The sequence below is a fragment of the Cebus imitator genome, unplaced genomic scaffold (assembly GCF_001604975.1).
Source record: "Cebus imitator isolate Cc_AM_T3 unplaced genomic scaffold, Cebus_imitator-1.0 Scaffold186, whole genome shotgun sequence".
Classification (NCBI taxonomy): Eukaryota; Metazoa; Chordata; class Mammalia; order Primates; family Cebidae; genus Cebus; species Cebus imitator.
Window position 1 is genome coordinate 3,715,564 of NW_016107501.1, and position 13,596 is coordinate 3,729,159.

The window sequence follows — 13,596 nt, forward strand, 5'->3', positions numbered from 1 at the left end:
ATGAGTTTGGGTCCTTTGTAGGGACATGGATGAACCTGGAAACCATCATTCTCAGCAAACTGACAGAAGAGCAGAAGATCAAACACCGCCATGTTCTCACTCATAGGTGGGTGTTGAAAACTGAGAACACATGGACACAGGGAGGGGAGCACTACACACTGGGGTCAGTTGGGGGGAAATAGGGGAGGGACGGTGCGGGGTGGGGAGCTGGGGAGAGATAGCAAGGGGAGAAATGCCAGACGTAGGTGATGGGGAAGAAGGCAGCAAATCACACTGCCATATGTGTACCTATGCAACAATTTTGCATGTTCTTCACATGTATCCCAAAACCTAAAATGCAATAAAATAAATGGGGGAAAAATGTTAATCTCCTTTGACAACACCCTCACAGACACACCCAGAACTGATACTTTGCATCCTTCAATCAAATCAAGCTGACACTCAATATTAACCATCGCACCATGATGTATATATACCACATTTTCTTTATCCACTCATTGGTTGATGGGCATTTAGTTTGGTCCCATAGGTTTTACAATTGTAAATTGTCCTGCTACAAACATGCATGTGCAAGTGTCTTTTTCATATAACTTCTTTTCCTCTGGGTAGACCCCCAGGAATGGGACTGCTGGGTCACATGACAGTTCTGTAAAGAATTGCTATACAGTTTTCCATTGTGCTACTTTACATTCACACACCAGTAGTGTAAAAGTGTTAACTTTTCATCACATCTACACCGGAATCTATTTTTTATTTTTTTTAATTATGGCCATTCTGCAGGACCAAGGTGGTATCTTGCTTATTTTTGTATAATGTAAGAGATGAAGGTCCTGTTTCATTTTTCATCTACATCTGGCTTGCCAATTATCATGCATCATTTGTTAAATAGGGTGTCCTTTCCCCACTGCCTTGGCTGTGGGTTTGTCATAGACGACTTTTATTACCTTGAGGTATGTCTGTTCTATGCCAATTTTGCTGAGGGTTTTAATTATAACTAGATGCAGGACTGTGTCAAATTCAAAAGCTTTTTCTCTATCTACTGAGATAACCGTATAACTTTTGTTTGAAATTCTGTTTATATGATGTATCACATTTATTGACTTGCCTACGTTAAACCATCACTTCATCTTTGGTATGAAACCCAGTTGATCATGGTGTATTAGCTTGATAGGCTGTTGAATTTGGTTAACTAGTAATTTGTTGAGTGTTTCTGCATCTATGTATAACAGGGATATTTGCCTGTAGTTTTCTTTGTTATGTTCCTTTCTGGTTTTGGAATTAGGGGGATACTGGCTTCATAGAAAGATTTAGGAAGAATTCCTGCTTTCTCTCTCTTTTGGAAGTTTCAGTAAGATTGGTACCAGTTCTTTGAATGTCTGATAGAATTCAGCTGTGAATCCATCTGGTCTTGGATTTTTTTTTTTGTTGGCAATTTTTAAAAATTACTGTTTCAATCTTGCTACTTGTTAGTGGTCTGTTCAGGGTTTCCATTTCTTCCTGATTTAATCAGGGACAGTTGTGTATTTCCAAGAATTTACCCATCTCCTCTAGATTTTCTAGTTTGTGTGCATAAAGGCGTTCATAGTATCCTTGAATAGTCTTTTGCATTCTGTGGTATTGGTTGTAATATGTCCCGTTTCATTTCTCATTGAGCTTATTTGGATCTTGTCTTATTTTCTTGGTTAATCTCACTGATGGTTTATCAATTTTATCTTTTCAAATAATCAGCTTTTTGTTTCATTTATTTTTTGTATTTTCTTGTTTCAATTTCATTTAGTTCTGCTCTGATCTCCATTGTTTCTTTTCTTCTGCTAGGTTTGGGTTTGGTTTGTTCTTGTTTTTCTAGTTCCTTGAGGTGTGACCTTAGATTGTCTATTTGTCCTCTTCTAGATGTTTTCATGTAGGCATTTAATGCTATGAACTCTCCCATTAGCACCACTTTTTCTGTATCCCAGAGGTTTTGATAAGTTGTCACTATAATCATTAGCTCAAAAAAAATTTTAATTTCCATCTGATTTTATTGTTGACCAAAAGATCATTCAGGAGCTTTAATTTCTATGTATTTGTAGTTTTGAGCGTTCTTTTTGGGGTTAATTTCCCATTTTATTCCATTGTGATCTGAGATAGTACTTGATATAATTTTGATTTTCTTAAATTTGTGGAGACTTGTTTTGTGGCCTATCATATGTTCTATTGTAGAGAATGTTCCATGTGCTGATAAAAAAAAAATGTACATTCTGCAGTTGTTGGATAGATTGTTCTGTAAATATCTGTTAAGTCCATTTATTCTAGGTTATAGTTTAAATCCGTTGTTTCTTTGTTGACTTTCTGTCTTGATGACCTGTCTAGTGCCATCAGAGGAGTACCGAATCTCCCACTATTATTGTGTTGCTATCTATCTCATTTCTTAGGTCTATTAGTAATTATTTTATATATTTGGGAACTCAAGTGTTAAGTGCATATATATTCAGAGCTGTGATACTTTCCTGTTGGGACTACTCCTTGTATCATTACATAGTGTCCTTCTTTCCTTTAACTGTTGTTGCTTTAAAGTCTGCTTTTTTTCTGATATAAAAATACCTACTCCTACTTGCTTTTGGTTTCCATTTACATGAAATAGCATTTTCCACTCCCTTACCTTAAATTTATGTGAGTCCATGTGTGCTAGGTAACTCTATTGAAGGCCGCAGATACTTGGTTCGTACCTTTTTATCCATTCTGCCATTGTGCATTTTTTTTAAGTGGAGCATTTAGGTCATTTACATTCAAAATCAGTATTGAAATGTGAGGTACTGTTCTATTCATCATGCTGGTTTTTGCCTAAATACCTTGTTATTTTGCCATTGTATTACTGTTTTATAGGTCTGGTGCAATTTATGCTTTAACGGGGTTCTATTTTGGTGTATTTTGAAGTTTTGTTTCAAGATTTAGGACTCCTTTAAGCATTTCTTGTAGTGCTGGCTCAGTAGTGGCAAATTCAGCATTTGTCGAAAAAGATTCTCTTTCTTTCATTTACGAAGCTCAGTTTTACTGGATACAAAATTATTGGCTGAGAATCATTTTGTGTCAAGTGGTTGAAAATGGGAATCCAATCCCTTCTGGATTCTGGCTTGCTGAGAAGTCTGCTGTTAATCTGATTGGTTTTCCTTTATAGGTTATCTGATGTTTTTGTCTCACAAGATTCTTTATTTCATCTTGACTTTAGATAGCCTGACAAATATGTGCCTAGGTGATCATCTTTTTGCAATAAATTTCCCAGGTGTTCTTTGAGCTTCTTGTATTTGGATGTCTAGATCTTTAGCAAGGCTAGCGAAGTTTTCCTCAATTATTCCCTCAAGTAAGTTTTCCAAACTTTTAGATTTCTCTTCTTTCATAGGAACAGCAATTATTCTTAGGTGAGGCCATTTAACATAATACCAAATTTCTTCAAGGCTTAATTCATTTTTAAAAAATTATTTTTGTCTGATTCAGTTAATTCAAGAGCCTTGTCTTCAAGCTCTGAAGTTCTTTCTTCTACTTGTTCTAGTCTACTGTTGAAGTTGTGCCATTTTGTATGTCTCTAAGCGTGTCTTTCATTTCCAGAAGCTCTGATTGTTTTTTCTTTATATGTATTTCTCTGGAGAAGTTTTCATCCATATCCTGTATTGTTTTTTTAAAATTTCTTTTTGTTGGTTTTCACTTCGAATAGCTTAATAATCAGGTTTCTGAATTCTTTATCTGGCAATTCAGAGATTTCTTCTTGGTTTGGATACATTACTAAGGAGCTGCTGTGATCTTTTGGGGGTTTTACAGAACCTGTTTTGTCGTATTACCAGAAATGTTTTTCTGGTTGTCATTTTGGTAGACTATTTCACTGGAGAGGTCTGAAACTCAAGGTCTGCTGTTCAGTTTCTCTTGTCCCATGCAGCGATCCCTTGTGGTGCTCTCCCTTTCCCCTAGGGATGGGGCTTCCTGACAGCCGGACTGCAGTGACTGTAACTGCTCTTCTGGGTCTAGCCACCCATTGGGGGTACCAGGCTCTAGGCTGGTGCTAGGGGATGTCTGCAATGAGTCCTGCAATATGATCCATCTTCAGGTCTCCAAGCTGTGGCTACCAGCACCTGCTCTGGTAGAGATGGCAGGGAAGCGAAGTAAACTCTGCAAGAGTCACTGGTTGTAGAAATGTTTAGTGTGCTGGCTCTCTTGAATGCTGCTTATGTTAGCAGTGAAGTTGTCATGTGGACACACTCAGGACCTCTGGTTACCCAGGATGTTGCAGCCAGTGCAATTACGTCTTGTCTTCTCCTTCCTGGGATCAGAGTTATTCTTTCATGAGTTGCTGTAATGGCCTGAGTTGACTGGCCTCCAGCCAGGAGGTGGTACTTTCAAGACAGCACCAGCTACAGTAGTAGCAATGGGCTCTAAGCTTGACCTAAAATGTGCAAGGTAACTATTTTGGTTTCTTGGGCAATAGGCAGGGCCATAAAGCTCTAAAGAGTTTCTGTGTTTTGAGTTCAGCTATCAGGGCAGGTAGGGAGTTACCATCACGTGGCAGCAGGGTTAGGTGGGTCTGGGCTCAGACTCTTCTTGGGCAGGTCTTGCTGCATCTACTGTGGGAATTGGGGGGTGGGGGTGGTTTGTCAGGCCAACGTGTTTATGTTCCAGAGGGGATCTTGGCTGCTTCTGCTTTATCATATATTTCGCCAGGGTAGTGGGGGATATCCAGCAGCAAGAGGCCTCACCCAGCCACCATGCAGTTGGTGAGGCTAGTCTCACTCCCAGGGTGCACTGTTCAGACCTTGCCCCAGGCTGTGAGCTACTCCACTGAGAAAGCAAGCATGGCTTTTGACCTTACCCTTTCCCATTTGCCTACACCACTGGCAGAAGCTCCTGCTAGTCCACCCAAGAAAATTTGTGCCCAGCTGAAACCACTAAAATTTCACTCCTTTGCCCTGCGATCCCTCTCCAATTCCAATGGCTGCCTTTCCTGAGGGCCACTGTGAGATATAGTCAGGACTGGACTCAAGGTGGGGACTGGGAGTACATTCAAGGCACTTTCTGCTGCTACTTCTACTTTATATTTCACATAATTCCCTAAATCCATTTCATCTCTAGGTAAGTTTAAATCCTTCTCCCATGATCTGGATTTTTAGATTTCCTCAGTGGGGATGTATGTTTGGAGGTAGGTTCTCCCCAACTCACACTTTGGGAACTCAGATTTTTGCCTGTTTTGCTGAATTTGCAGTGGTGTGCCACTTCTTTCAAAGGATCTTTGAATTCTTTTGGTTTTCCTGGTAAGTTCCTACAGTGGTTCTTGGAGCAAAAGATCACAGTGTCTCTATATGCTGTTCTGTCTGTCCATGTGGGAACTGCATGTTAGCCCTGTCTCTTATCTGCCATCTTCCCTATTTCCTGTTACCAGTTTTTTTGTTAACTTTCCAAAGATATTTTATTTGCGTATATTTACATATTTACTTCTTTGTATATATACATTTTTAACATAAATTGTAGAATATGGTACAACCACCGAGTACCTTGCTTGCCACTTGACAATTCATCATGATGGTCCTATTCCGTCAGTACATGAAAGATCATGTTGATGTTAAAAGCGAAAATTACCAAGTGGCAGCACCATTTACTAATCAGGTTTTCAGACAATATTTAAAAATCTCTTTCTGAAGGCTTATTTTTGCCTTTTTCTTAAATTGCCTTCCCCAGCATTCTCTCAGTCTTTATGTAGGGTCCTTTAGCTGAATTAATTTGGCTTCAAGGGAGGCTCACTTGTATTACTGAAAATTATCACCCCAGACCCACATTCGCATGTGCTCTATATAGCTTCTTTGTGCTTCCCCCACCTACTTCTAATACTAGTTCCCCAAGTCACTGTATTTTGCCTGATAGCTGACCTCAGATTCATACCAGTATGCATATTCTCTCCTTAGACTATTTCTTCCCAAGGTGTCCCCATTTTGAAGTGGACAAGAATTTTATCCATACTTTATTTCCCCAGGATAGCAAATTATGTGGACAGATCTGTGTTTCAGAGGTAAAACCAGTAGCTTTCTGATACATTCTGTGGATAACTATCCAGAAACATGCTATACATACATATACAAATTTCATCTGGCACTGAAAAACAAAAAACAAAAAAAAGTAAAAAATGTACTTTCGTAAAGTCAGAGAGAATCAATGTGCAGTGGTAAATGTGAAATGGCTTCCCCCAGTACTTGGTTTTAGATTCCAAATTCTCGTTTGAGACTAGAAATATCCCAACTCTGTGTTCTCAGTTTAGGTGTCCTTGCTCTTAACTATAAGGAAATGGGTTTTCTGTGATTACGTAGGGTAAAACATAAATGCTAAAAGAAATCATATACTTTCTATATGCAGGTGTTAACATTATCTGAATGAATAACATGTTTAGGTATTTATATTCTCTAAGTCAACTTATAAGGCAGATTTTATGAGGCAGTTCATCTCTAACAATACTTCTGATCTTTCAAGTTGCATATGACTTTCAAACCTGGGATTGTAAGAGAAGTAGCACATGTGGACTAAGGCACAGACTTCTTAGTCATGGTAGCCATTTTTGTCCCTTGGGAACTAACGCTGTGATTCCACACCTTATACCACCACTGGCCTTTTTGTGGGGCTATCCCTACAGTTCTGTGATTTGGCTATAACAGTAGACAGAAGGCTGGGTAGTAATGGCCAAACTAAGCATGAAGGCAACAGTTGCCAATCTGACCATTTTTAGATGATCAGTAACAGTAATTTAATTCATCAAAGCAGCTACCAGCCATCATGTTCCATAACTGAAGGGCATGGTTCAGAGACTTCATTAAGTATTAACTTTTTCACCCCTCACACAGTCTTATAAGGTACATGCTATCATAATCTTCATTTTACAATAAGATAATTGAAATGCACAGATGTCAAATAATTTGTCCTCTTGGACATAGCTACTTTGTTGAAGAGCAGAGATTTGATCCCAAGTAATCTGTCTCCAGACTGTATACTCTTGAGTAATGTGATATTCTATGTTAAATTATTTAAAAGGTATCCAGACAGCAAAATCAAAGCACATTAAAAAGGATGGTTGGAACTTTGAGTGGTTCAGCTTAAAATGAATTAGAGTAACAGAGCATTATTAACAAGAGGAAATAACTCTTCATAAGACTTTGTATAATATAAAGCAAACTTGAGTGAGGGTATGGGGCCACCTGCTCTGCCAGTTAGACAAATGCCAGATGCCACCCCAAGTCCATATAATTTATTCTGGTACACGTTCTAGAAAGACTACATACCTCTCTTGTTTTGGGGCAAAACGGCTCGGCCATTGGAATATGGCACACTCCTCTGGCACAAGAATGACTTCCATCATAGAAGGACTGTGGTCTCATAGTGGTCCTACGAAATTAAGCAAAAAAGGTTTTTGTTTGTTTTATTTTAAGGCCATCTTTCCATCTTCCAAGGGCTGGTGAGTCAGCTTTATCTAAGTCAATCTTTTGGTCTTTACTCCAGACTCAATTGCTCTGGATAAGCTGAAGACAATTTGTTTATAAAAGCTTCAGGGTGATATTCAGCTTTTTTGGCCCTGAGCTGGCAGCAACACACCGCACAACAAGAATTAGTGTCTGTGGTCTGGCAGCCGTGATGCAGTAACCACGTTGCGGTGGACGGCAGGTACAACTCAACTCTGGGCTCAGAACGGCAGGTAAAACACTTAGGAAGTCAAACGAAAATGTTTTATCATCACAGATGTGGAAAACCATATAGTGAACATATACATGTCACCATATACACATCACCCAGATTTCAACAGTTTCTGAAATTTTGTTGAACTTGCTTCCTCTGTTAGCTTTTTCACAGACACAAACCCCAGGCTTTGACTCAGAGCAGATGCAAATTTCCCCAATGTCTTAAAACAATTTTTTAAAACAGTTGTTTTATTGGTTTCAAACAAGGTACCTACCTTGCATTTAATTATCATATTTCTAAGAGTAATTCTTGCCTGTATCCTCAACTATATTTCTTAATGCCAGTGACCCACTGAAATAGCCACTTGTCCTGCTCCGTATTTAGGAATCTTTCTGTTTGCTGTCTTAGATTTTTTCTCTCCTAGCTGTCATTAATTCTAAAGTATCTTAGTTCAAGTTTTATGACAAAACAGTTTTGAATCCATGAGAGGCTAAAATTAATCTAGCACCAAGTCACCTAGAAATTTCTTGCTAGAAGTTTTTAGAACAAGCCACTTTCTCTATGCATTCAATTATTCCAAATTTGAACTGATGAATAACACAGGGAAGAGGGGACAGCACGGGAGATAAGGGTCAAGGGAAGCCACCAGGGGCAGGTAGATAACATAATGTCCTCTTCCAGGGGTGGGAGACAGCACTGAGAAATAGTTTCACTGGCTCCGTTTATACAGCTGGCATGTCTACTCGCCGAAATTAACCTGTTACTTCCAGTCCACCACACACTAAACAGTGGCACTGAAGCCACCTCACTCTGAGATAAGGCTTCAGCGTTCTAGAGGAATGAAAACACCATCCAAGCTTCTCCTAACCCTGTCATATGTGCTTTAGGGGAAATGCTAAGTTAACCCCAAAGCAATTCCAGATGGAGTTGAAGAACAGGTCAAATGACTGTTTGAGCCTGTATAAACAGAGGCTTTTCTCTTTTTGAAAGATTAACCAATAAAACAATGCCACGTACTCAACTTCAGCTCTGGCTTTGTTTCAGCCTTTGATGAGTCAAGCATTAGCAACATCCCTACTTATAACTATGATATAAAATCAAAACAGGGCCACAAAAGCCTCCAGTGGCTATACTCCAACTAACTTCCACACCATAATGCCTGCATCTCATCTACCTCTGCCTATCTCCTGTCTATCCCCACCCATTTGCCTTGGAAAACCCCCCCCCACCCACCACCTTTGCTTTGAACTTTTTAACCTTAAGAATAAGATGTACTTATGTTAAGCTTCATGCAACGTTAATATGCACATGATACTTATTAACTACAGTCTTAATTTCCTCTCACAGGTGGAACATTTTGCATTTTTCCTTCTCAACAAAGCTCCCCAACTACTAGCTATGTGACTTATACCAGATTGCCCTTTTAGACTCTTCATTTTCCAATCAGTAAACATAGTATTCACCCGTCTATTTTACAAGGGTGTTAGGAAGATTGTATCAACCAAGACGTCCAGATATCCCACTGCAGCTCACAATTGTGGGTCTGGGAAAGAGACAGAATTGGAGTCAGCACCAGATGGAGCCTCACAACCCTCAACCTTGTAAGAGGCAAGCAAAGAGGGTAGCCCTGGGGAAGAAGCAAGGCCTTAAAGTCGTTTTTGGGCTATACTATCAAGATGCTAGAAGGGAAGGTACAGATGAGAAACACCTCTTACAGTTTGCCCACTTGTTTGTGGTTCTCTGCATCAACTTAAGTGTCAATATATTCCGTATTGAAACGTTTAATGATCTAAACTTAAATTCCTACAAATAGCAACATACCTGCACAGTATAACATGATGAGGCACTGTTAATGCTGAATGAAATGCTGATCAAGAGCAATGGGATTTATAATCACAGTTGAGGACAGTGGATTATGCTCCCAAAAGAAATTCTAGAATGAAATGTGTAAAATTTTAATAGCACTCCACCAGTCCTCTTTCTGAAGGTATCTATCAGAGAAATCAGAAGTTTTACAACTTAGCAAGAAGCCTGGAATAAGCCTGCTGGTCACACCCCACAAAGTGGGGACTGTTGCCCAATTGAGCCTGCCTGTTGCCTTCCAAGTTCCAGCCAAAACAGCTCTTCTATATTCGGAATCATATTTCTCCCTCATGCTGAGTTTTCTGAGTGACATGGAGAAAACACAGGAAATGTAGTTTTGCCCCTGGATTTGAATGAATTTTTGGGTGGTCTTGGGCAAATAACTCAGCTTCTTCAAGTTCTTTCTTCGTGAGGTATTAGCAACATCCCTACTGCTATGGTCCGAAGGTTTGTGTCCTCCCAAAATTCCTATGTTGAAATCCAAACTCCCAAGAGGTGATGGTATTAGGAGATGGAGCCTTTTGGAGGTGATTAAGCAGATTCTTCATGATTGGGATCAGAACCCTTATAAAAGAGACCCAAGAGAGCTAGGTCATCCTTCTACCACCATGTGAAGGTGCCATCTGTGAGAAAGTGGGTCCTCACCAGACACCAAATCTGCTGGCAACTTTTTTTGGACAGCCTCCAGAACTGAGAAATTTCTGTTGCTTAGAAGGTACTCAGTCTATGGTATTCCATTATATCAACCAGAACAGACTAAGACACACATGTACGCCCTTGCTTAAGTATAAAAACAAGGCTGCAAAAACCTCCAGTGGCTACCTCCCAATAGACTATGATATAATAACATGTCCACTTTAGATTTCAAATATGCACCCCCCAAAGATGTCCATATGCTAACCCTTAGAACCTATGAATATTACTTTAGATAGCAAAGGGGAACTAACATAGCAAATGGAATTAAGGTTGCTAACAAGCTGATCTTAAAATGGAAAGGTTATTCTGGATTAACTAGGTAGATGGCATGTATTCACATGGGTCCTCACATGTGCAAGACGGAGGCAGAAGTCAATATCATCATGATGAGAGGTGAGGACTCCATTGCCACTGCTGGCTTTGTAGATGAATGAGAGCAATAAGCCAAGGAATGTGAGTGGCAAAGGGCAGGGAAATTGATTCTCCCCTAAGTCTCCAGAAAGGAATGCAGTCTTGCTGACAACTTTTTTAAATTCAGTGAGACCCACAATACACTCCTAACCTACAGAAATAAAAGATAAGGTCTGCCCCTTACTCTTGCGTTAACCAGTAAAGGCAAGGGGACTAATTTTTATCTGCCCATTAGCTTGGGATCCTACTGGAAAACATGGATTTCAGGAACTGACTGACCTACTGGTTTTACCACTCATTAGCTGTGTACCTCTGGGAAAGTCACTCTCATCTCTCTGCACCTCAGTTACATCAGTTTCCTTAAATTTAAGGGAGTAATCTCACTTACCTTATAAAGTCCCCGTCACGAACTGAATAAGACAACATGAAGCACGTACTTGGCACTAGTCACTATCATTTATGGAAAATATGCTTCTGCACGTTTCTTCTGCCAACCCAAAAGAATGACATTTTGATGGGCCTCAAGTCAAGGGTACCCAACAAATTGCTTGAGGCTGTCAAGCAGGGATATGTGATAAGAAAAGTCAGTAGACAAAAAAAAAATGCCTATGGAAGAGTAAAGGAGACGAAATAATGTGTGTTGCCAAGAGAAATGAGCTCAAGACAGTCAAAGAGAGAACAGTGGCACCTTCAGACAAAGAAAAGGAGAAAAGCAGCCTAGAAATAGATTGACTAGTAGGTTGTTTCTTGAATCAAGATTCTTACATTGGCTTAAAGACAGCTGTTAGTTAATATCTTTCCTTTGAGGAAATGTGGTGTTGCAAACAAGCTGAGGACAAACACCCATCCCCCAGCAGAAGCAAACACAATCATCGACTTCTGAGGAGCTCTCAGAATATGGTCTGTATCCACAACAAGACCCAACATGCAGAATCCTGAGTCAATTAATTTACTGGCAGAGCAGAATAATGGCTGCTCATAAGGAAGATGGTTTAGGAGAAGTGAATCTACCCATCATTTAGAATATATCCCAAGAATCAAACAGCAGCGTGAATGGGCAGTTCTGTTAGAAAAATTCTGACAGAAACAACATCAGACTAAGAAGCAGAACAAGTCTGTCTTAATAACCAGAAGGAAGTCAGGCTCACACAGGTAATTCTAGCACTTTCGGAGGCCAATGTGGGTGGATCCTTTGAGTTTAGACATTCAAGACCAGCCTGGGTAACAGCAAAATCCTGTCTCTACAAAAACATATGAAAAATTAGTTGAGTGTAGTGTCACACGTTTGTAGTCCCAGCTACTTGGGAGGCTTAGGTGTCAAGATCACCTGAGCCCGGGAAGTCAAGGCTGCAGTGAGCTGTAATGCCAGTGTATTCCAGTTTGGGTAACATAGTGAGATCTTGTCTCAAAAAAAAAAAAAAGAAGAAAGTGAAAAGTTATGAATTTAGATCAACATCATTAAGATCCTCCTACTGCTCTGATATCAAGAGTGCTCCTAAATGCTCATGGTGGCATAAAAAAGGAAAAAAACCAGTGGATGTTTATATCCCAGCCAGGTAAGGCTGCTTAATAAACAGGGACCATAGTTTTCCCTTATTTTCTATTATATTTAATGAGATCATGCTAAACAGTGTACAAGAATAAAAATTCTAGCTCTACATAGGTGGTGACAATACTCTCTTTGGGCTTCAGTTTTCTCACCTTTTGTAAAAGGGAAGGATAAGGTAGATAGAAGATGTCTGCTAGAACCGTAATAATGAGCAGTGTCAGAAACATAGTAAGGGCCTAAGCTTCCTCAACTATAAACTGGAAATATGACTGCTGTATGCAAATAATGGGATTAACTGATTGTGACACCTAATAAAAACTCAAAAACTGGTAGTATAGGATTTTTAATAACAGGATCTATGATGAGAAGTTAATATACAACAAGGTTATGAAACAGAACCTAAGAATGAACCTCATCCAGGGGAGTAGTGGACACCACTTCAAGGATAGCTACAGACAAGAGGATGACAAAGAATGGGGACTCACATAATTGGGGAAAGGGAAGGTGAAGGAAGGCGGTGAGTTTATGCCTAAGTTTCTGTCTTCTCTATAAAGGTGGAGGTGACATTCTCAGCTCAAGAGTGAGGGAAATGAGCAAGAAGAGGTAAGAACAGTAAGGGTTAAAAATCGCTGCTGACAGGAAAGAGAGAAAGAGCTAAACAAAGGCTCCTTGTGTAACTATTAGTCATAAAACACTTTCTAGTCATTAAGAGATAGAAACTCCCAACCTCTGGGCCCAGAGCTTTATGCTATGAAATAAAGTTCTAGGGGAAGCCCAAGGCAGGGCTGTCTCTGGGAGAAGGAAACAGACTGACATAACTGATCCCTCAGCACTGTGTTTACAGTGGGACTTTCCTGATGAGTAAGAATGCATGACAAAAGCACAGTTGAACCTCTCCCAGTTCTAATAAGAAAACAAGTTGAAGAAATAATCTGGGGAGGGGAGGATACCACAGCTTTTAGGAATCAATTCAACACACTCATTTAGCAGGTGAGGACAGTATATGACAAGGGAATTTCACAGCACAGCCAGGAAAGAATTTTGGATGTCCTCGCTTCTAAGCTGGGATTCTTTCACTGCATTCTTTGAGAGGGAGAGAATCCAAACATGGGCCTTAGAAACTACAGGCCAACATGTTAACCACATTTTATAGAAACTACTTAGCACCAGGAATCACACTATGTTTCCTTTAATATTCACCTTTGGGTCATATTTTTCTCATTGAAAATAAAATCACTATTTGCAAAACATTCCTGATAAACAACCCTATTAAAAAAGAAATCTCATCCTTCTCCTTATTAGTATGTTTGCAAGTTTCACCTTGAGCTATTTTTGACAGTGATAGCAGTTGAGCAAGTCCTACTCAACTGATTTTTTTTTTTTTTTTTTTTAATGCAGCT

General features: G+C 39.6%; 1 protein-coding gene across 1 annotated transcript in view; it reads right to left on the bottom strand.

The window, feature by feature from the left end:
* Nucleotides 1-13,596, bottom strand: part of LOC108316283 (methylthioadenosine phosphorylase) — a 61,720-nt gene that overhangs the window by 19,983 nt on the left and 28,141 nt on the right. The window contains exon 5 of the mRNA XM_017546036.2: nt 7,284-7,386. Within this exon, the coding sequence (XP_017401525.1) occupies nt 7,284-7,386 (103 nt within the window). The remainder of the gene's footprint in view (nt 1-7,283; nt 7,387-13,596) is intronic.